General features: G+C 39.2%; 3 protein-coding genes across 5 annotated transcripts; 1 reads left to right on the top strand and 2 right to left on the bottom strand.

Annotated features, from left to right (window-relative positions):
* Positions 1-100: 100 nt before the first annotated feature.
* On the top strand, positions 101-5,932 carry LOC111340018 (uncharacterized). Its single transcript, XM_088752511.1, has 3 exons — positions 101-188; positions 2,627-3,631; positions 5,443-5,932. Exons 2-3 carry the CDS (start codon positions 2,807-2,809, stop codon positions 5,491-5,493), a joined length of 876 nt encoding a protein of 291 aa, XP_088608637.1. The 5' UTR covers positions 101-188; positions 2,627-2,806; the 3' UTR covers positions 5,494-5,932.
* A 2,573-nt stretch (positions 5,933-8,505) lies between these two features.
* LOC111340575 (acid phosphatase type 7) lies at positions 8,506-23,018 on the bottom strand. Of its 2 annotated transcripts, XR_015998533.1 has the most exons (9): positions 22,602-23,018; positions 20,145-20,237; positions 14,718-14,873; positions 14,144-14,219; positions 13,242-13,359; positions 12,443-12,640; positions 11,666-11,871; positions 10,624-10,777; positions 9,582-9,717 (listed from the first exon to the last, which is right to left on the bottom strand). XR_015998533.1 is itself a non-coding variant. In XM_022947439.2 (8 exons), exons 1-8 carry the CDS (start codon positions 22,923-22,925, stop codon positions 9,536-9,538), a joined length of 1,353 nt encoding a protein of 450 aa, XP_022803174.2. In that variant the 5' UTR covers positions 22,926-23,013; the 3' UTR covers positions 8,506-9,535. The 2 variants fall into 2 exon arrangements, 1 of the variants encoding a protein (XP_022803174.2); XM_022947439.2 differs by lacking the exon at positions 10,624-10,777 and having other exon boundaries at positions 8,506-9,717; positions 22,602-23,013.
* Positions 16,581-20,115, bottom strand: LOC111340586 (uncharacterized). Of its 2 annotated transcripts, none has more exons than XM_022947467.2 (2): positions 17,990-20,115; positions 16,581-17,549 (listed from the first exon to the last, which is right to left on the bottom strand). In XM_022947467.2, exons 1-2 carry the CDS (start codon positions 18,258-18,260, stop codon positions 17,104-17,106), a joined length of 717 nt encoding a protein of 238 aa, XP_022803202.1. In that variant the 5' UTR covers positions 18,261-20,115; the 3' UTR covers positions 16,581-17,103. The 2 variants fall into 2 exon arrangements, with proteins under 2 accessions (XP_022803202.1, XP_022803195.1); XM_022947460.2 differs by having other exon boundaries at positions 16,581-17,564; positions 17,990-20,108.
* Positions 23,019-23,941: the final 923 nt, after the last annotated feature.

Here is a 23,941-nt window from a genome sequence, read left to right as displayed (position 1 = left end):
GCCTATTCTGTGCGGGGTAAACATTTATTTTCATCCCAATTTTCTCTATAGCCATTTCAACGGCTTTCCATTGTGTGTTGTTTTGAAAGCTAAAAAGAAAGGTTTATTTCAGACGGGGCTGAATTCACTGCTTTAGAATAACCAGCCAGGCACGCGTTGTGACAAATTCTGGACTCCTACCAAGCGAAGTAAGTGATAATTCTTAAAGATTGCTCGGTAATTCTTCATTGATGCCAGCTTATATATAGAGGTGCTAGAATAAATTCACTTCTAAATGTCAACAAATATCACTATTCTCTAGCCGTTATTGAGAAGCGAAAAGAATTGTTTTCTTCTGGGATTTTAGAGCTCGATAAAGTTAATGAAAGTGCTTTGGTAGTCTCCTGGGGTGATAACCCAATTTATGCACTAAAATATTTTCCCGCGAAGAACAAAAAATTCAACTGAAACGTGCATGGTTTCTTGGGAAAAAAATCTACTCATTTTCAATCTTTTTTTTTCCGCCCGCCCTGATCGATATCTCGAGTACAATCTTAGACTTAAAAATTCCTCATAATATCTAAATTGCTTTCTCTAGCAGGGGACAGGTGTCTAACAATTTTAACTAGGACTGAAACTTGCTCCGAGCTATATTTCAACAGAATGTTTATTTTTCTCAAGAGATCGTCTTTCTTTCATCTTTGTCTCGCTAGTTAGTTTAATTCAGCGGTCAAAGTTTATTTACACAACCAGGAAAAGATATCAAATCGCTTTACGCCGGCCTCGCAGCAATAAATACCATTATTATTCATTTTCCCTACTTTTTGCGGGGAACATTAATTTGGTGAAGAGTTTGTTATCTTAGCCTTGAGCAGAAAAAGCCATAATTAAAAGTCGCACGTCGAGAAATGTTAACTTCGCAACATTAGGTTGTTTTAAAAAAGAGCGATCTCTGTTATTTGCTTTCCAATTATCCAAGGCATTTCACGGGTGGGCAACGCTTCTTCCTGCTCGCAACTCTCTACGACAATCACAATCGCCGATATATCCACAAGAGACAAAGGATAAAAAAGAGAACAAAGAACGCTGTTTTGGTAAGCTTTATCTCTTTTGTGCAGCATTCATTTTCTACCTTTCGTTCTCTCGTGGTAAACTTCACAGCGGGGCACCAGTAAATTTTCAACTTTGTCTAATTGGAAATAGTTTGCAGCGAAAATCCCTTTTCCTCCATTTCTATGCCGTTAACAGTTGAAGCTGCCCTTCGTGCTAAATAACATAATTAAAGCCAGTATTTGTCTCTTGATTAGCAGTGTAAACAGAGAGGAAATAAACTCGAATACAAATACAAATGTAGGTGTAGAGCATTTCTCTAAATATAATTCCAAGTCACAAGCCATGCAGTTCCAATGTTTGTTCTACCAAACTCCCACGGGTTCGCCCTAGATTGAAAATTACCTCTGGTCGCATGGAAAAGCACCTAACAAAGATTAAGAAAGCGACTTCGTCGCAGGAGTCTCCTAGACTTTTTTCTCATTTTTTAAGACAAAAAAGCACGTAAGGAAGAAAAAAAATAGAATCGCCTTTCTTTATTGAGTTCGGCGCACACACGCTAAAGAAAAGTACATGTTTAAACTTTTGGCTAAGACAATAGTGCTTACAATGATCACAATAAGATTTGCCAATTCTCAATTCGGAAATATTTATCTAGCGGTGCAAATCGGTTGTAACCCAAGTTTTTAATGACTCTGCAAATACGACGGTCTATCAGCAGATTGGATCTAATTTGTCAATGTCCTTTCGTTGGTAATGCAATCATCAAGTATCGAAAGCGTTCGCACTTCAAGGCGCACTCATGCACGGAAAATCAGCGCTGAGGATTTTTAAAACTGTGTTTTGCCCTCTTAGTCTTTTACATCTAGAGTACAATACACGAAGACCCCTAGGCCACTGTTTGAAAAGCTTTTTCTCTTTTCATTTATTGTGCCGTTCAATGAAAACCAATTGACCTCGAATATGCGAAGTTCGCTATGATTATTCGCGAAAAGGATCACACAATACAGCTTTCATTATGTAAATCGCTCCAAGCAGTCCATTAAATAGAGAAAAGCTGAAAAGTTTGTAAATCTCTTTAAAAAAGCGACAATGACGCACAGAAAGGCAAGGTAAGCCCTTAATGAAACACGTGCAAAGCTAACAATAGCGAATGCCGCAGATGTGGTGAAGGCATTGAACGGAAAACATTATTATATTGAAATAGTTTGAAAAGCGCACCTGCCTGAGTCGTGCAGGTGTCGCGCTACTGTGATTAGAACAATGTTTGAATGAGAGAGCAAACAGAACCGAAAACTTCCAATAACTCAGTGATCATTGCGTTATAATCCGCTGCTAAGTGTTCCCACTTGTGCGATCCTCGTGTTATCCTCAAAATATCCATTTCTGGGCTGCCAAGCGAAAGTTTCGCCGCTCTAGCACACGTGTTTCAGAGTTATAGCACAAGAATTGCCGCCGAACTTTCCCGCGCATTGATTGGCCGACAACGGAAATATACATAATTCATGCACAAATAATTAACACCTATTGTTTACTTCTTGTATTATTATTGAAATGAAATATTAGCATTGTCCTATTATATCATTATACCCATCAGCCATAATCACGCCTGTGAGGTGCTGTAGCTGTTGAGCCGGTCGACCAGGCAAATAACAGATTGAGGTTGCTCCTTTGAGAACAGTTTGACCGTACTCACCCTCGCGTGAACATCACCTAACTCCGTCCGTCATCGACTGCCAAGACAACAGGGATCAATCCTATTAACAACTTCAACGACATGGGCAAGCAAGAAGAGGGCCACATTAAGAGACCCATGAACGCGTTTATGGTGTGGAGTCGTGGTAAGAGAAAGCAGTATGCTGCGATAAATCCGCGAATGCACAACTCTGAAATCAGCAAGCGACTCGGAGCCGAGTGGAAAATGCTTTCACAAGAGGAAAAAGAACCGTTCGTAGCCGAAGCGAAGCGACTGCAGGCCATCCACATCCAAGAGCACCCCGACTATAAGTACAAGCCGAAGCGTCGCAAACCGAAATCACTGCAGAAGAAAGAGCTAGCGGCCCCAATGTTTTCACCATACAGCGCCCCAATGATGGCGGTCGATAAATTCTCAACGAATCAATTGCCTCAAACAATAGCTCATTCAACGGCTTTGTCCGCGGACCCAATGTATTCCAAAATAAACGGAGCAGCAGCGTTTCATCACTCGGTTTCACCAGGATATCCAGTGATTTACCCCAACGTAACCGCAGTGAACACTCACCATTCGGTTACTCCACCATCGCGTCAGCTATTCGCAAGTTCCTTGGACACAACGCATTCATTCCGCGCCGCCGCCGCCGATGTTATGAGCCACAACAGAGCTCTTTATACCAGTCAAGCCTTCCAAACTGCGCTACCTTCCCAAATGCAGCAGAGAATTTCTAGCGTGGACGAAACACGAGGCGCTTCTATCAGTAGTGGAGCATCTTCCAGTCCGACCGCTTCAAGCAGCGACGCGCCAAGCAAGTCCAATGGTTATACAGTTTCCACTGCTGAACTGAATGGACAACGCGTTTGGCAGCCTCAACAGGATCTGTCCCGACCAGTGGCCTATGTCCCGGTATTGCTTTAAATTTCTTATGTATTTGCCACACCTTTTAATTTAAGGACTAACCCATAAACTGATAGTATATCATTAGAGATTCGATCATGCCAGAAACTTTACGCGTGAAACTCCTCGTCAGCATACGTTACTAAGTATAATCATTCAGTTTCTATAATAATGAGCGAAGATCACTTTATCTCGAATGTTTTCGCTAGTTTTTTTCTTTTCCTTAAGTGTAAAGTTTATTAGCGCCGACGAGTACATTAAAAGCATGTGATAATGCGTCTTTCAGACGCTTTTTCAGTTCATGCAAGTTGAATTCTGTATTATTTCTAGCAGCAAATTTCCGTTTAGCACAAAGAGCGCGGGCTTGTGATAAATACGGATTAATGAGGAACAATTTCGAGTTTACAATGAATAATGACGAAGTCTTGTCAAACGGTACAATAACTCGGTTAATATAGTGTAACAACACATCGCTTGGTATCACAGATATTCAATTTGCTGTAACGGTTTGGTGTCTTCTTGATCTGAAACTATCCCAGAGCGATCAAACGAAATCGAAAATGAAGTTCTAATTTTTTCTTCGTTTTTAATATATGCGCATTATCTGGTGCATACGTATGTTGTGAACAAACAAGGGCACAATGCCTCAACTGTTTTATCTCGAAGGAAGTTAAAAGAGTTTGGCTCTGATTATAAACTCAATCGGCCGGGCATGTATTTGACACTACGGCATCTCGTTATATAGCGGAACAATACTCTAATCTCGGGATTCAAACCAACATTCTGTTTGGGTCATTGTTATGCAAAGATTGTAATTCACTTAATGCGATAAAACAAGTGGCCACGTCAAAGACGAGAACAAAACAATTTCTAAATATCTAGGTACAACTTTCCTTTTAGTGCGATCAATGAGGAGATACCAATGTTTACATTAAGTTCATCGCCTCTGTCGCCAGTGTGCAACACCGCGTTCAAGGTACGAAAGGAGAGAAAGATTACTTGAAATATTTATTTTTTTTCCACGTTTTTGCATATTTATGCGCGGTGCGATCAAAAGCTTTCATGTCGCTCGCTGAGGTAGTTTCCATTAAGTTAATTTCGCCCGTAATGGCAAGCTAGAGAGTTAAGGAAGTTTTTCTACTTTATTACATGGACCAGTTAAAGTAACACGATACGTTCGCATTCAAGTTATTATCATTTTGTTTTTGAAAAATTGTAAATTACGAGATTCAAACCCACATGCCGAACGCATGGTAGACTACGGAAATTTAATTCATGCCTCAGTGGTCGATTTACTCACATGCCAACTTCGATAAGCAAACTGAAAACCGAAACTTCTAGGTTGTCCAATTTGTTCAAACAAACACATGACGGAAAAATGTGAAGGCTAGGATATGTCACCTAACGAAAGACACACGGCGCAAGAGCATCTTCGCTTATTTTACCAAGAGTCTTGAAATTAAAATGATTTATTGGATTGCCTAGTCTTTTCCAAAATACTCTTTATAAATTAATGAGCTCTTTGAGGTATTGTTGACCATGGTTCGCCGGAATAGGGACCTTAACTTTGTACATATAATGACCGCGAATATTTACGACTTAAAGTTATGGAAAAAAAGTTCACTAGTCGTAAGCTACCATAAGTCAAACAATTGATAGAAAAAAATCTTCAAACCAAAATTATGTTAAAACTTCGTTGGTTATAGAACATTAGCTTTGTGATTATTATTTTTTATGTCTACGATACGCAGTACTTAAAATACTGTAGCAAAGTTCTTATTTAACGAACAAGTTTAAAGTTTGTTCTCTATTCATTTCAGATAACTATGAAGAGTAAAGTCCGTTTTCCAGCCCATTTCAATTTTGCCTAGTTGTATACATTTCGATATTTGAGAATAAGTATATATCTCAGTATTATTTTTTGCCATATGCTTTAAGTTTACTGCATTGTGAATGCCTGAAAATTAAGTCGGCCTTCACTTGAGAATAAACTTTTTTTTATGCTGTAACGTGCAGCGCCACAAATTTTGGCGTTTAAGGAAAACATTTTTCTTTTTGTTACCTGAATCGAAATGTGAAATACAAAAGTGACTTATTAAACCCTATGTATCAGTAGAAGGTACGAACTTTGTTGAACAAGTATTAAAAATTTCAAGTTTGTATATGGAAATCTTTCGTATAAGTCTTCATTTTTTTCTCTTGAAAAGGTAGCAAATTATTACATATCAGAAATGTGCTGATATTTGAAAAGAAGTATGTAAAATCCTTCTCTGTGTAATATAAGAGTAAATAAAATAGTGATGTGAAGAATCTTCGCCTTTTATTTTTTATCTCGTAAGGACTTGCCGCAAGAAACTTTTAAGTGCAAGTGCTCGCGAAACGGGGGCAAGAAAAGCTCTCGGTCTTAACCGTCTCCTAAAAACCTCCCTCACTGCGTTTGTCTTTATAACCGCGCGTCTAAGTGTTACTTCGTACCTGAGTCGCACACGAGGTTAAGATAAAATGTTGATAAAATGTTGATTTATACAGTTGTACAAACTTCGTACCGTCTAAAGCAAATTTTGCCGCGTTCAAGCTTTGTAGATTTAGCGCAGCACTGAAGAAACGAATGCAAAGTTATGCGAGGAAACGAAAGTGAATCCCTAGTTTCTATGTATGACTCACACTGACTATTTTGAAGTTGAAATTTCCCCCTTGCTGCCATATCGTTCTAACTGTTAGTCGTATACGGCAAAGGTTTAACCAAAATCGACACAAAAAAAAGTTTTGTTTATCGACATGCCCTTAACGCCTAGAAATCATCACAATGAAAGTATTGTTCACACTCTAGTGAAAAGAAAGTGCGGAACATTCAATTTTTTGTACACTCGACCAACAATACAACTTTTCTTTCTTTACTCATTATAGACCTCTAGGTTGAAATACAAATTAGCCAACAAGCTCATTACTCTATGACTCGAAGCACTTCTCGTAAATTAGCGCGTACAAATACACATTTGATCTTATTAGGAGTTCAATTCTGTCGGCCTAATCTGTAAATTTAATTTTCCTCTAGTTTTCCCTGTGTCGTCTGGCCCTTTGGGGAAGCATTTCCGCCATAAGAGAAACTATACGTGTTTCAACGTGGGTGTTTGTAAAGTACAATTTCACTGCACATTTATTTTTGACTCATCGCACCGTTTTTCTGACTTGTTTAATCGCTGGTGTAGTCCATTTGAGCCAAAACAGGCATGTGTTTTAAACAATTTTCGTAAAATACGAAACAATACGATATCAAGACTGACAATATCAGAGAAAGAAATTTTCATTCTCTTGCGTGTGTTGTCAGCGCTGAACGCAAATTTAGAAACAGTTCCTCCGGCACAAACGCACAAGAAACGTGAACTTTGCGGGTCATGGAGAACTTGCAACAAAAGATAGCTTGACAATACCGGTTACCGCAAAGAAAAGCGTAAACAATAGCTTAGAACATGTGAAAACAGTGTATTGTAGTGGGACCATGTTGGGTATCATTGTTATTTTTATTAGCCATGTGGGAGCACACGGTGTGTTTTCAAAGAGTTTTTATTGATGCTGGAAGTGTCGCCCGATAATGACATTCCCTCAAGTTGTGCGATTGTCTTCAACCTACTGCATCTCTGAGTTTATTCCTTTATTCAACAAAGTTTTCGCGCGTTTTTTATTTTTTTTTCAAGGCGACTTTATTAATTATCAGATCACAGGAAAAACTGGCGAATTTGACAACAAAAGCACCCCTTTCTTTTGCAACAAAAATATACATATATATATATATAATTTTAAAAAGTAACGAGTTTCACAATATCTTCTAAGACATAGCAAAGGGTGCCAAATCTCATTATACTTCTTTTGTCTGACTCAATCTTTCATTACAGGAAATGCGAAACTATTTATATTCGTTTTCCCAGGTTAACAAGGTAAGCAAAAAGCAGATAAATAGAACTTTCTGCTTTTTTCCCCACGCATTAAAATCCTTTTATCTCAGTAGAATCTGATGTGTACGGCGTTGCTTGCGACCTTATCAATTCATATACTTCCTTTTAATTAACTGGATGTGCGACTGTTTAATTAGGTGTTAGTATACGCGTTGGAGGAACTGCAATATTTAGCAGCTTGTTATCGGTTTTGTTAACAACACATTATTAGTACAGAATATTGCTCCATCGATTTTTCGCCTTAAGATTTCAGCTGGTAACGATCACGCCAACGATTCGCTTATCATTTCATCAGCAAGAGCGATAACATCTTAACAATTCTTGACGAATGGATAAAATTAAAAGAAGTCAGTTTTATAACAAGTTTTGGGGGTGAATGACAGAGATCGATTTCTTTTGACTGAAGGGAGAGGGCGCGGAGATTGGCAAACATCTTTTTTGGGCAGTCGCACGCGTAGCAATTCCTTTTGCCTTTTGTCGAGTCGTGTCTCATTTTACAAGCGAACAAAGAGCTCTAGATAATCACTTTTGAGAACAACTGCTAGTACAGTTACCAAGTACGAGTTCTTTTGACACGCAAAGCGGCTGACAATAACGCGTTGTTTGAACTTGGGGGAAAACAAAACGCCCTGAATGGGTTTACTTGGAGATCCATTACACATAGCTCGCTTTGACAGTTTTAATAAACGCGAACAATGGAACGCCTTTGGACTAACTTAAGCAAACACACATTGCTCAAAAGGTTATTAAAGCTCGTTTTGCTGTGTCTCAACTCAAATAAAAAGTAGACACTATTTTCCGTCACGTTGACAAACAAGGCATAGAATACGCACGGAAAGTCATGCAATGCAGGTGGTAAAATATGTCTGCTCAGTTAATCTAGCGGTGAACTGATTTGTTTACACATCGAGTCCTTGCACCAAAAACAGCTCCTGACAAACGATTACTTTATTAAAACAACTCCACCTTTTATACACAATTGCCTCGGTAAAACCTGGCTCTATTTACTGAACAAAAAATGAAATGAATTTTACATGCGTCTTAGATCGCTTAAAGGACAGTAAACTTCAAGTAATTCTGGATAAATTTCTGAATCATACTTTCTTTCAAAATAGGATTGCAAAGCCACACGTTGCAAACTTTTGCATTTATTTGCTGCCAGAGGACAAGGCGTTTATACATAAAATCGCAACTGAGATCTTAGAAGAAATTTATGATGAAACATCGTAAAAACGTGGGTTCAAAACGGTCCAAATCGCTACAGCAACTAAAAAATACAAAAAATACTAGTTTATTAGCTTTTTAAATAAAGTCATTTGCAGTAAAAAATAGATAAAAAAAATTAAAATGTTATTTGTCTCACACCAAACTATATTAAAAGACTCATCCCGAAGACCCATCCCTTATTTGAACTGAAAATGCTGCCCTTCACCCCACCGACACACACTGAAATAAAACCGCCATCACATCTTAAAATATCTAAAAAATATCAAACGCCTGCACAGTGGTGTCCAAAGGCGATGAAATGCTGTTTATCAACATAGACGAAGCCGAAAGAGAATCTAAAATACGTAAAACTTCAAATCTTACGATAAAAGTCCCGTACATAACCGTGTCAGTTCGAGATTGCAGTCTTAAATTAGAATTTTTTTTGTTCAATCTGACACCACCCACTAGACTGTTGAGCCCACAGTTTGATACAATACTACTTAAATGTTTCATTAAGGCAGATTTCTAAAGAATAAAAACTTCGAAATCTATAAAAAAAATAATGTTAACTGGGGCGTTAAAAGTATGAACGTTGTAATGTGTGTTTTGGAATAAACAAAATTTTAAGTTCCAAAAAGAGGCGTTGAATGAAACTTCATATTGAACGATTCCATGCAAAGTAGCATTTCAGCGAAATGTTTTGGTGAATATACCCAGCCCTGCACTTTGTGTTGTCACGCTGTGTTTCATACTATAAACGGGGATCCAAGGGTTTAAACGGTCCGTGGTGTTCCTGTTTTATCCATACACTGTCTATGACCGAACCATCATAAGCTCTGATTTGTTCCCAGTACACATGAGTTAAGTTCTCAATCCTTAGTTTACCGTAACCGGCGTTGCCTGGGAACCACTCGCGGAAGGCGGACCAAGGACCTGATGAGAGACGACGATTAACAGTTATGTCCATTTCAAGAATCTTCGCCGAAACATTTTATTTATTTATTTAGAGAGGGAAGACGAACAGGGATGATGGACTGAAATTTGCAATTTTCAAGAGGAACAATGTCCGATGTAGCCCCTGGAGGCATGAGATAGAAAATGAACTAATTTTTTATCTATGAATATAAATAAGAGAAAATAAAGGCCATGAGAATCAAGGAGAAGTGACCTGCAAAAAGAGGAATTCCCCCTTTCACTTTTTTAGTCATTCCATAATCACTTTACGTTGGAAAATTGTTTAAAAAAGAGAAAGGAAATTTTTTGTTTCGATATTGGAAGATTAGGGGTCATCAATCGACGTTTAGACGTAGATTGGAGTTACCACCGAACCCACAACTGACCTATTATTCAAACTGAAATTAAGGCAGAGACGGGAGTCAAATGAAATCACAAAATTACTAAGGATGAAAAAAACAAATAGTTACAAAATGAACAAAACTGCTTAAAAAAACCAAACAAACAAAAAACAAACAAGGATGGTGCCAGTTCTAATTTTTTAGCAAAACAGGACGTTGTCTTGAGCGGGATTCTGATCGAAATACATGACAAAGAGACACTGCTAGTCACAAACGAATGCCACCCATTATTCTAAATTGACCCTAGTTTGGTGATGAACTTCGTCTTACGCTTTCCAACGAAGCTAAAAAAAAATCATAGGCCCATGCAGTTTTGAAGGAAAACGAATGCTAGAACCCCACCCCCTCCTCCTGGAGGATCATGTCCTCTGTCAATGGTGGAAGGTGTGGTGACCAAGCGAATGACACGATTACCAAGGTACTTCCTCCATGCAGACTAACAAATGCAGACGTCGTCGACTCTTTTCTGGAATTAGTTACCCACATTTTTTTAATCCATTTCTCCAGAAGCTCAACAGGGGCTGAGAAACAACCAGGCGCGTAATATCTTCAACAAAGGACGACCTTCAATCCTTCCTTGTTATCTGCGGATCCGCGAAATGGCGAGTTCCAGATTCTTCAGTTGAGTCAGTTTGTTTCTTTAAGACAAAACCAGAGGCAAGGACTCATCGAATTGTTGATTTCCTGGCCGACTTATTTTTTAACGTTGAACAGCTATCTTTCGTCAAGAAAGGTTAAATGCTTTCTTAACCAAAGTTAGACCTCCGCACAGTTGGATATCAAGTCTCCATTTTCGTTGTTGTACTGACTTCTTGTTCTTAAGGGAAATGACCATCATTTTGATTGGACAGGTGGTCGTTCGATGAACCACGAATGTAAAGGAATTGTGGCTTATCGAAGAAAGCTTTGTTGAATGAAGACTATAGCGGTAAGACCATGGCGAGATACGCTGCGATGAAGTAGTATTCTTTGAACAAACAAATTAGCTGCTCCCTGAATTTAGTAAGCAAGAAACAAGCCCTCCCAAACGAAAATATACCACTGATTTGTACAAGCTATATCTCCACATGGTTCATAAAGATTTCAAATCTCGATTCTTAGCTGCATGAATAACAAGATGCTCTTGACTACAGCTTGAGACGTTTCTAAAGTAACGCGTTTGATGTAAAGAAAGTGGCTTACCAAGCACTTTTCAGTTGCATGAGACTCTCGTTCAATTTTCTAAATCAAAGCATATTTTAAGGAAGGACAACTATTGGGAACTGCAGTAGAGCCGGTGAAAACGGTTCGAGATGCGAATTATTCAGACAAAAAAAGAAAATAAATTTACTACCGCGAAAGCGGAAGCGGCTTATGCTGGGAATAACGAACCTATAGTGTTAGGATTTAGCACGGCAACAAGTGATTTCTTTTACGGACTCCAGTGCTAATTATTACATTTTTGCCACCCTTGAGTTTAGGATATCCACAACTGAGGTAAACACATCCATTTATGAGTCTCTATCAGCTTTTAAGACATTGCATACCTCTAGGTCCCAGCATGGGATTCACGCATATTCCATAAGCCTCGTTGCAGCCTGCCGCACCCGATATCAGGTGGACTGGGGCCTTTGGATTGCTGTAGTTGTGAGCCGTTACTACGTCGTTGAACACTGGCCAGAGGCGTTCGTACGAGTGCTCATGCGCTTCGATGATTATGTCTACACCGTACTGGAAAAATAACGGCTCCAAGCTAAGGAAAGTCATCAAAAACAAAAACTGGTTCAAATTCACCATCAAACTGCTCACTCTCCTTTATCATAGAATTATCGTGAATTACATTAACTCAAGCAACTGAAAGTTTTAGGATTCCTTTTTGGTACAACTGGGTGCCTTAAAAGTTCATCGAGCTCGTTATGAACTAGGCGCTTTTTTTTGGTGGTTCTTTGATCAACTCTCTTCTCTCATTTTCAACAATGTATTCGTGGCATATTCACACGCTGTTCTGCCAGCAATATTCTCGACGCCCGTTGATTTAGGTAGTTTTCTCCTCTGTGCTAGCTGTAGTCTTCATCAAAGGTTGAATTAACCCGTTTTCATTTTTAATCATTCCTTTGAAAAGGAACTGAGTCAGGATCATGAGTTGAACATCTTGAAAAAAGATGCCTCAAATATTTCGAATTCAAACAGACCTCCTACTGAAATGCAATTTCATACGGTTCATATGCCGCAGAGGAAAGAAAAAAAAGCGGGGGGGGGGGAGGAGAGGGGAAGGGGGTTTAGGGCGGTAAGTGGGTCTTTTAACAGAAAAAATGCCAACCAACCTGTGCCTAACCACAGAGTGAAGCGTGGTACAATCATCTTTATCAATGTTTGAACAGTACATTGGTCTGTGACCAAACGCAATGATCCACGGACGCTTAGCACGGTTCTCGGGCTGGTTTGCCTTTTTAAGGTCGTTGGTTAACCACTCGAGTTGACCTTGAATTGAGCCGTTGGTGAAGTACACTTCAGACGAGTAACTGTTAAAAAATGAACGAAAAAATATCTATAAAATGGTAATAAAATCCGTACGAATTCCTTACAATTTATCTGATTCATGATTTAGTGTTCCAAACTCAGTAAGAGTTTTGGTACCTACTGGATTAGAGGGGATGGACGGGAACGATAGGGAACTTCCACATGAAATGACCTGGGGTTGTAAGTAAAACATGAAGCCGTCATGATGTTTCAGAATGTTACAGAGGTTGATAAGAGGGGAGATTTTCCAAAACCTATTAACTAACTCAGTCCACTTTACGGCGCTGTATTTTTTAGTTAAATTACGAGCGAACCGCTATAAGATAACTTTGTGGGTTAAAATCAAAATTGTTCTATTTTCTCGGCTTTGTCAACCGCTACCAAGAAAGTAACACTAAACTGATCAGATTCACTTTTCACCCTGGAAAAGCTATCTCATTCGAGACCAAAACTCCTTGTGTCTAAACTTATTTCAATTCCTTCTATGATCGCCTCAAAAGGTTTCTCTTACCAACCTTTCAGAACCTAGGATCTTTTATGCCCAGTTGCAATAGCAGAGTTGACTATATTGGCATAGTAATGTGAAATATGAGACAAACGTACGCGATGAAGTGAGCTCTGGCGACGTCAAAGCTGTACCACATTCTGTCGACTGCAGTGGGCCACTCGAGTTGCGGCATGGAAAACCTGTATCGGTAATGACTAAAGTTGAAGGCAATCTCTGCAACAAGAGAGAAAAAAACCCAAATATAACTTATAGTGAATGTTATTGTAGATGGCTAGCAGCGCCCATAAGTATGATGAAGCGAATTCTGTGTTTTGATTAGCTACCCATGCGGGCAACATGGGCCTATCCAGTCAAAACAAAGACATCATAAACGGCCCTCGTGGGCTCATTGTGCTACAAACACAGCTGACTTTCTTTCTCTACATTGACCGAGCTTATCCGGTCAGGATGGCTGGATTTTAGCCTCTTTTTTTTCCCCGTTTTTATAGACCTCGGCTTCGTTTCGGTCCATAAAAACGCGACAAAATAACTCCAATATCCAGCCATCTTAATCTCACGCTTGGTCATTAACACACACACACACATATATAAAATGTCGAGCAGGTGTGATTTTGGCGAGTGGGAGCTCAGTATTTTCTTGGTGAAAACCATAGCGCCATCTTTGACTTTCACAGCTTTGATTTTTACAGGAAGGCTGGGGATAGGATGGAAATTTGTTACAAAGGCGTAAGCGACGGTCCAAAGGGGTGGATCCGGCCGTCTCACTTTTTCCACGCGCCCTCCCCCTACTCGTCCGCTTGCGATCGGTTAACATGGCCGGATAAACGATAGCAAGCTTGAAACCGCGCAAACTCGTCCTAACAAGAGGCCTACATTACAGGCTATGAGTGACTGGTTTCTTTCCCTTTTTAAATCATATATTTTCATGACTTTCCCGAACCTCTTTCAATGTACTTTTTGAGTAGTTTTCCCACCGAACCTTGGATAAAACTCTTACCGTGATTTCCAACACATGTCATGTAAGGAATCCACGCGGCCATGTCCTGAATTCTGTTCATAAACGCGTCACCATTCTGAGGTAAGAAAAGAACAAGAGAAACTAAGATTTTTCAAGTTAGTATGTCACAAACAAAAAAATGAAGAGTGAACATGCTGACCTCAGCTTTGAAACTGACTATGACAGTTTTTATGCAGGTCTGTACTTTCGTGCAAGTGATTTTAATCCGTATGCCTTGATCGAGTATCAATTTATGGATTTGCCACCTGAATCTGTCCCTTAAATTATTTATTGTATTCCTGTTTATCGCACGACAAAATCAGCTGAAAAATTAAGTTAACGATGAAAAAAATTCTAAAAAGAAATAAAAAAATAAAATAAAAAAAAATCAAGACGATTACATTTCAAAATCAGAATGATTTAATCCCTTAGCGACTTGGCAACCTTCTGGTGTTGCTTTGAAATAGTTTATTAGACAATCTCCGATCTTACAACTGGCAATTTCCTACCGTGCAGTTAAGATGCTTCTGGGGCACTACATTGGGGAAAGCGAAAAAGCTGCACCTTTACTTACAAGTCCTCCGTCAGTTTGAAGGTCATACGCGAAGTCCCCGACATGCAACGCAGCCGTGTTGCGCCCGGACCTAGCTTCCATGATAAGCCGTTTGAGACTAGGCGCTCCTCCAATTCGACCCATGTCTCCATAAACCAAGAACTGCGGCGACCATTCCTGCAAAAGACAAAAAAATTGTAGGCACATCAGTATTTCTTTCATCATCGTTGTCTAGTACCAACCTGATCAGACAAAGTTCCTTTAGCAGACTAGATTGGTAGATTTATCATCAGCTTCCCCATTTAAAATGTGTGTGGAGCGTAGTCTTTCAGGGCTCGGTTTCGCTAAGCTACACGCCACTTTCTAATGAATTTCCAATGATCTCCAGGCCGAGTCTAATTTCCTTCCCTCAAAGGAGGGAGGGGTGGGAAGGGCTTTGATTGTATGACATTCAATCCAAGAGCCTTTCAAAAATATCGCATCTACTAACTGACAACTTGTACTGAATTGCTAAGTTTAGCAAGAGGGGGTCCAAAGATTCTTGGTTTAGGCGAGACTGAGCCAAAAGGCGAAGCGCACGTAATATTCATTTACAATGGAGTGCGTTTCCCACCAATCCTGCTAATCCCAGTTCTAACAAAGCTCAAATTTATTCAACCTTTATGGGCTTTTTGCTAGTTCAGCCGCTTAAAGAACGATTCCTAGCTCTATCTAGTTGTCCTACGTTTTGAAGAAAGGCTTTCTCAGATTCAGTTCCGTCCTTCGAATTAGCACTCTCTTTATAACAGGCGTGCACCCTTTTACATACAAGCTAATTGGTTTTAAGAACCGAGTTAATACTGTAAATTGGCTAAAACTGACGTTTCCAGCGTTAGCGCTTCATCCAGCGTTAGCCCATTGGCTCTGAGTTGGTCAGCTGATAAAAACCATAGTTACCTTGTTATACTTCCCCACCGACGCAGCACCACAGTTTTTTTATAAAGTAACCCCTTTATTTACCCTTGTACATAGTTAGGCACCCTTTCTATTATTTTTTTAGCCTGGGAAATCAACCACTGCCACAAGAGCGTAACCTTCAAATACCATTTCAGGGCCTGTCAACTTTGTCTCTTCCAAATTATGAAGGGAAAAATTGTTTAGTTACCCACATATATCTGCGAGATAAAAGCTGGTTTGTTTGTTTGTTTTTGATATTATTATTACAAAACACAAGTGAATTTTAGTCTTCCTAACAGAACTCCATAATAATTTTGGAAAGCCAGGAAAAACTAAAAATACATTGTATCGACTTTCCAGAGAGGTAATTCGAAATTTTTTGTTCTCGATTGTCGAAAAAAGACCCCAAACCTTTAGTACTCATATGAAATGATCTCTTAAGATTTCGGTGCAACCGTGGGGAAATATACCCTGCGAGCAGAGCCTTTTTAATCCGTCCTCGAAAAGAGGAAAAGAAGAAGAAAAGAAGAAGAAAAGAAGAAAAGGCTCTGCTCGCAGGGTAGGGAAAATACGACCACTTGTCACTCAACATTTTAAGTCTTCCCCAGGGAAAGTAAACGCGTAACCAATGATTCCATTATACATAAATGATCCGGTGGAACATTTTGAACAAATATAGTATTGTTTCCTTCTTGGAGAATCAGCTTTTGATACGTGAATATTGTTAGTCATTATTTGAACGTATAACACTTTCCAAGGGACGCGCGGAACTCACAACAGACGGCGAGCTGCCGTTGTATCGTCTCCATCTGGTCAAAGCGAGAAAGACTCTTTAAAAACGGCTTATCGAACTCCATAAAGAGACCGCTTCTGCTAACACAGACTGAATTACCGACTAGCTATGGAATCTTCAAACAAAGATTGTTACAAATACTTTTTCTAGTCTGCTTATAAACTTTCTGAAAATTCTTTTATTCGGTTATCATTTGTTTCGGGAACAACGTTGTAAACGAAAATTTATCGCTTTTCGCCAAACTATAAGAAAAGTAACCGAGCTCACAACATTAAAGAATTTCCGTAAAATCAGTTAACGCATAATTAGATCCGTAGAAACGGTTAAAATAGGAATAAATTTTCCAATGAAAGGCATTTAACAAGTAGCAAATTACAAAGTAAACTAGCGTTTGTTATAAAACAGCGCTGGTAATTCAAGAAAAGGTAAACAATCATACTTGTCTGAAAGAAATAATCAACGCTACGACTAAGCTTTCCTATAAAAATGGCAAACAGGATTGACATAAGAAACGGCGCACATAGTATTAAAAACAATATGGTCGAAATTTCCCGTTTCCTGGAAACCACAAAATTTAAGGGAAAACTATCAGTTCCTTTGAAGCCAACAAGAATCACAAACAGCAAAAGGGAAACAAGTTAGGACACGTACAGCACGAAACAAGTCTTTGTAATGTCTTTAAAGTTTCGGCACTACGTGATTTCCTGCAAATGACGCTAAAACGGCCGCGGCTTCCAAAGACGTACGGATATCAAATCTGTAGGAGTTGCTTTCCATTCCCGGGTAAAGATTGCTGCCTCTCAAAATAGTGCTGTTGTCCGAAACGGTAAAGTTAGGGTTGGTAAGAGGTTCGTTCACAGAGAGAGAGGCTATCTGTTCTGGTGCGCGCCAGTTGTTGTATTTAAGGCCACCCAAGTAAACATCTCTTACGGGCCATTGAGCCTGGCAAGGTGTAGGGAAATAAGCACTGCAGTTGGATGGATATTGTGTGGCAACCCCGAACTGAGAATGCAAAATGTTGGACACACTCTTAATCAATCCGTCATTTCCGTTTTTCGTTGTCTTTTCACTTTCGTTGATGGTGTTGTGTTCTTCGGTGAAAGGCGATTCAGTTTGAACGACCGCTGGAGAGAAATGCACTGCAAATTTGATCAAACGGCTTTAATTATAAAATTATGGTTCATTGAGAAGAAAACCATAGGAGTCATAAAAGAAAACCGTTAAAAACAGAGAAGGAAACTTTCCTTAAGCGTATAAAAGCGTTAAGAATGAAAGTTAACAAGATGAGTTTCTGCCTTTTTTCTGAGTTTCTACAAATAAACAAGTTAAAAAAAGAACAAGTTGAAAGCTGCAACAACTTCACCAACACGTCCGAAAAAAGCAAACCGTTGTTCTGGTAAATGATCAGCACGAATCCAAAAACAAAAACTTAGCGGGGAAAGCTAGACTCCATGACTGCTTAAACTGGAGACAAGAAGATACACGAATAGAAAACTTGATTGACACCAAAGATAAAGTGTCGCGCGGTGAAATAAAAAAAAATTTGTCAAAACTGCTCTCTCACCTCGAGTGGGCTCGGCGGCGGGTGGAATATACTGATAATTTCTTCTTCCGATTTCTTTCATTTGTTTTCGCCGAAGACGAACTTGCATTTTCATAGTGACTCTTTTTTTCCGTCCATTGACACACTGCTTACAGTCGCAGCGCAAAAACGGACAGCCAAGACGCTTATGACCTTTGAGTTTCGATCGGACTCCGTGATTGAAGCAGAGCGTGCAACAAGGATCACGTTTTTTACTAGTGTGTATCCATTTTTTAAGAAAAGTCCCGCCCATTTCGTTCTGACAGTATTTTGTCAAACAGCGGTCCGCAAGAAGAGTTTCTTTCTTCGGAGACGACGCCCTAAATGCCTCGATCGTCGGCAGGTAGTGACATGTGATCCATAGGCGGCTCTGAAGTCACTGACAAGCACATGTCAGTAAAATAGAAAAAGCTCGCTCACCATTGGGAAAGGTGTCACGTGCGTGGCTCGTGAAATTGACAGAGATCCGGTCAATCCAGTTCAAAAATTTTGTTGCCGTTTTCACCATATATCTTACGTCACTTCGTTGTTGTTATTACAACATTCTACTTCACTATAATCGGACAACAAAAATTTGAGATGATATACCAATGAAAGCTGTGTTGAGCAATGATACTGGACTTATTACCAGTGGTAAGAAATGAAAGGTTAATCAGAGCTTAAGCAAATCATACTGTTCCATTCTCCGTATCGAAAACAGGTTGGTTCCAAATGCTTTGTGCTAATTCTCAACACCTAGTAAGTGAAGAGTCCCTAAAATATTACTTAGTTACAAGCAACAGAAACATTCATGTAATCAAATGACGCTCAATTTTTTTAAATCTATGTGTAGAAGCTTTTCGACCATCACGATCTCGCTTGATGACTGAAAAGTTGGAAAACTTTTCATCAAGAAAACGTTGCATGATACATCGGTCCGATTTGCTTAGCTTTCGAAGGGAGGGGAGGGGAGGGGGTTCATGCATAACAGCAGCCACTCCTGCAACATTTAATAACAAGGTTATAGCCATCCACTAACATACTATTTTTTAGCAACCATAACTTGGTTATACTCTTTGCTGTTAGTAATAGCAATAGTAATCAAAGTTTAATGTCTTTACGTGGGGCATGGTTACCCATATTGCCCGAGCCAGAGGTTCATGTGTGAAACGCAAGACAACAACCCACCCATCCCACCCCAGGGGACGACATCCATCACACAGTAATCTCGTGCATGGGAAATTAACGTCTCCTACCCCTAACCCTGCAGGAGACGGGTCCTCCATTTATTCGTCCCTATCCGAGAAGACTAGAATATCCAAACCATTTCTTGATGTTATGGAAAGGCGGCATATTCTTCTCAATTATTTTAAGACCTTGAGTGTTGGTCCAGCCGGGGCTCAGGTATGCCAGAAGCCAACAAACACAGATAATTTCATTGATAACTTTCCAGAAACAACAAAATCACACAAAGATATTTTGACTGGTTATTCTTTTTAGACAAAGCACAAAATCTCAGTCCAAGCAATAATAATAATAATAATAATAATAACACCTTTATTTAGACATGATAGTGTTAAAAGCTGAACAGCTTGCGGGGTCGTGTGTAAATGCAAATAAACTCTAAATTAAATAAATTCAAATGATGATGGTTTTTGAGGAGAGGGGAAAACCGGAGTACCAATTATTTAATAGCATTCATATTTCTTGGAAGCCAATTTTAACAGGGTTAAGCACTATTCAGTGATCCTAAGATTATCTTTTATTCGAGTGACTAACATAGAATTTTGCCGGATGACATCAACACAATATTAAGCAGACAAGTAATGACTGGAAAGAAAAATATCAATGAGGGATTACAAGTTAATTAAATACCAAATTCTCTGCACTAACAAATAAGAATTGTATGGCATACAATTGTAGGGAGAATTTCTAATGAGATCTTCGGAGTGAAAGGGATCAGACAGTGGTTTCAAAACAAGCCAGTGACCACTGGAATTCCGCCGGCTACTTGATTGTATGTTGCCGGCTACTCTGGTCATAACAGTCTGGTCGTGACAAACAATCTTGACGTTACCACAGCCGCCTACTTTTCCAAAGTTGGCCGCCTACTTCAAAACATTTTGAAACCCCTGATCAGAGATATTTAGTAGCTTACCTCATCATCTCTTTTAGCAGTGAATTCAAACCCATCACTTATGTTACTGCCACTTTGGACACGGTATGAGTAATTCATCCCAGGAATTAATCCCTGAGAAAAATGCAAAAATATCAACATTGGATATAAGCAGATAATCACAATTAACATGATTAACAAGTAAACAACAATTTCAATACTACATCCAATATGTGACTAGAATTGAAAAAATATCTAATTAGGTCTTTTGAAAATAAGTTCCATCATAATTGACTGAAATAAGGAGTGTTTGGTAAAATCATGACATTGGTCTTACTTTGGAAAATTTTTCAATTTTCTGAGTAAAATGCCAAACTCCAACCAGAATGAAAACTGCTAGTCTTAAACCAAGTAGGGTTGCACTAGTAGTTATATTAGATAACCATCAGTATTTTGAGACAGAAACTACATGTGAGTACATATTCAATCAAGTTTATCATCTTAATGTGAGGCATGGTTACCCAGATTGCCCAAGCCAGAGGCTCATGTATGAAACGTAAGACAGCAACCCACCCATCCCAGGGGAGGACATCCACCACAGAGTAATCTCGCGCATGGGAAATTAATGTCTCCTACCCCTAACCCTGCAGGAGACGGGGCCTACAGTTTATTCGTCCTTATCCGAGAAGACTAGAATATTTATCCATTTCTTGATATTATAGAAAGGTAGCAAATTCTCCTCAGTTATCTTAAGACCATGAGTATTGGTCTGGCCAGGGCTTGAATCCTTGACCTTCCGTACTACACAATCTGGCACTCTAACCAATTGAGCTAACTGGGGGGGCTAAAATTCAGTTGGTTCTCTTTCAGTGTGGATTCTAGGGACAGAGACTGACCTATTTCTAAGATTGTACCTCATGTTCTTTTCCTTAGGTAAAAACTGGAAAAACGGGCATTTGGGGTCATTCGATCTTTTTTTGTTGAGTGCCTTGTCCGCCTTCTCTAGCAAATCCCTGATATCTACATTCTTGGACATAAACTTCCTTTTCAAACACTGGTCCAAAAAATTCTGTATTATAGAAAGGTCAGAGTCTGAGGCACCATAAACCAGCAGGGCATAAGAAAAATTTGGTAAAACTATAGCATTAAAAAGGTGATCTACTTTCTCCTGGGGCATTCCTTCCTTACGTAAAGATCCTAATATGAATAATGACTTGTTCGCCTTTATCACCTTCGCATGCACGTCACTACTATATTTACAATTTTGTTGGAAAGTAATACCTAATATGAATAACTCTGCACACTGCGGTATATCCCTAACTGGCGAAATGCCCTGATTGAAACCTTTCTTATGGAAAATAATCTCGTTGCATTTTGTTGGATTGCATATCATGCAAATGCGGCTGGACCAGCTAAGAAACTGATCCACCAAGTCAGTGCGACACTAGTCATTTCCCCAAAAAGGGATGATAATTGTAGAGTCATCAGCTATTTAAACAAGGCTGGGCGACCTTCTTGATTGAACTCCAAATCATTAATAAAGTGAAGTGAGTCTGATAATAAATTGATAAAGTGAAGTTAGGCAAGTGAGTCTGTAACAAATATGACCACTGTGATGATGGATATCACTGGTAAAAAGAGTGTAGACCATGCTAAACCATTGTTGACTTGTTTTTTTATGGCAATACTGATATCATATAAGAAGAAAATGATTTCAGTGTGTGACACATTGCATGACACATTGATGCAAGGAGTGTTGTCTGTACTCTTTTGATGATGGCAAATTGGCCAATCAGATTGCAAAATTGCTGCCAATTGTGGTAATAAAATACATTTTCCCCTGGATGACTGGTATACAACCATTACTCCTCTGCTTAAAACTATTTAGCAACGGAAGGAAGTATCTGACAAGAACTCAAACCACTTAAAACTGTCTATAGGATTACCAATGTGTAGCTTGCATCAGCCCGATAAATCAAGCTGTAGTTTTCACCGCATTTTAAAATCAAGAACGACATATTGTGAAGTTATGCATTGTGGCCTTCTAAATGTCTAACACATAATGAATCTGATCAGAACCACAAACTGAAAGTAGTTAAGCTGTTTTTACGAAGTAACATATTGCTCTGCAAAAAAAATATAAATCACAAGCCGCTGACTTGATTACCAATCTTTTATCGTCATCCAAAATTCCGTGCAAGTTGTACGTTGCATAATGCACCTCACGCGATGGAAGTGTAAACTATATGTAGTTTCATAATTAGTCACCGAACCGGCGACAACTGCTCGATTTCCTGTCAGGCTAATCTTAACAAATTAACTAACTGCTTGCAATAGACATTGGACAGAGCTAGTACAATACTTTGTCTCTAAAAATAGTTGCCATCATCGGCTATTGAAAACCGCTTCAAAACTGAAAACTTATGTATTGCGTTGCATAATTGTACGATCGATTATTAGGAAGTAATTTACCATCGTAAACACTACTGTGACCCTTACCCGAAGAACGACGCGATGAATGTATTTTAGTCCATCTGGATTTCCTTCGGTAAATAACACAAATTTTCCCCTTGCTTTAAGAGAATAATTCTTCGGCGCTAAGCCATAAAGAACGACCGAACTGGCAAACTCCGATGAATTTGAGGTCGACCACATTATAGTCATTTCATTCGGATTATCTCCGTAAGAAATGTGAATTTGTTCGGGCCCGTGAGGAGAATCATACGGTGCCAAATCAGACATGAAAAGATGTTTTCCTTCTTGATGCGATGATGCTGAATTCAGAAGGAAGCAGAGAATTAGGAAGAAATTAATTCCCTCCATTTTCTCCACAGTTCACATGAATGAACTAGCTCTTTCGTAGATCATGTGACTTGGAAGCAAACTTTGCATGATAGCGGTCAAAGAAGACATGACTTGACGTCACGCATCAATGTAATTTTCACTTTTGAAAGAGGAAACTAGCAGAGGGGGACTACGTTCATACTTAATTGAAGATCGCAAAATGAGATATGAAGGTGATTGATGTCGAGGAGAATTCTATAACTCCTTATGAGACTTTTTTGGTTATATCAACTAAGTTGAAATTGTAAATTGGCCACCGTAAAGAATTAAAAATTTGGGGTTTCGAGCGTTAGCCCATCGCTCAACCAAATTACCTTGTTACCCCCACCGACACAGCGTCAAAGTTTCTTTAGAAACTTACACCCTCTTTCTGAGACTGTCAGCTTAAAAATCACGTCCCTACGTCTTGCCTTCTAGCTTATTTCGCAGGGTGTTCAGTTGCTTGAAACGTATCTTCTATTGGGAACTGAATACTGTTTCTCAATTATTGGAAAAAAAAAAAAAAAAAAAAAAAGGTTATAAGGAGTGTAGGTGGGTCTCAGTACCAATTCCGAACACATCTCTTGTCAGTATATACTCTTAGTGTTAGGAGATTGAAGGCAGCCTCTAAGTGCTCTTGTCACAAAAGGAAACTAAAGGCTCCAACATCCTACTCCAAAAAGATTCCGGTTTGGTCACTTTTCAGCAGGAATGTAAAGGAAAAAGAAGAACGGCACGGACTTCCCATGCGGCTTTTGTGGTCGCGTCGATTACTATCGCCTTCAAATTATTTCTCACTCTCACAAGCGTGTCTTGAAGGGACTTTCCCTTTTCGTAAGAGATGATCGGAGGTCACTGTTTTCAGCGAGGGCTGCTGGCGTATCAGGCCCCAATGCTTCTGCAACATTTGTTTTAAATTTTCAAACTTAGTTTTTCGTCCACATGCACACGACAATAGGATAATTTGTTAATTAAGAAGCCGTGAACGGTCAAATCTAAGGAGAGGAGGCGCTCAG

Source organism: Stylophora pistillata, chromosome 3, assembly GCF_964205215.1.
Source record: "Stylophora pistillata chromosome 3, jaStyPist1.2, whole genome shotgun sequence".
Classification (NCBI taxonomy): Eukaryota; Metazoa; Cnidaria; class Anthozoa; order Scleractinia; family Pocilloporidae; genus Stylophora; species Stylophora pistillata.
The sequence above is the reverse complement of the archived record's forward strand: the minus strand, read 5'-3'. Positions and strand labels throughout refer to the sequence as shown.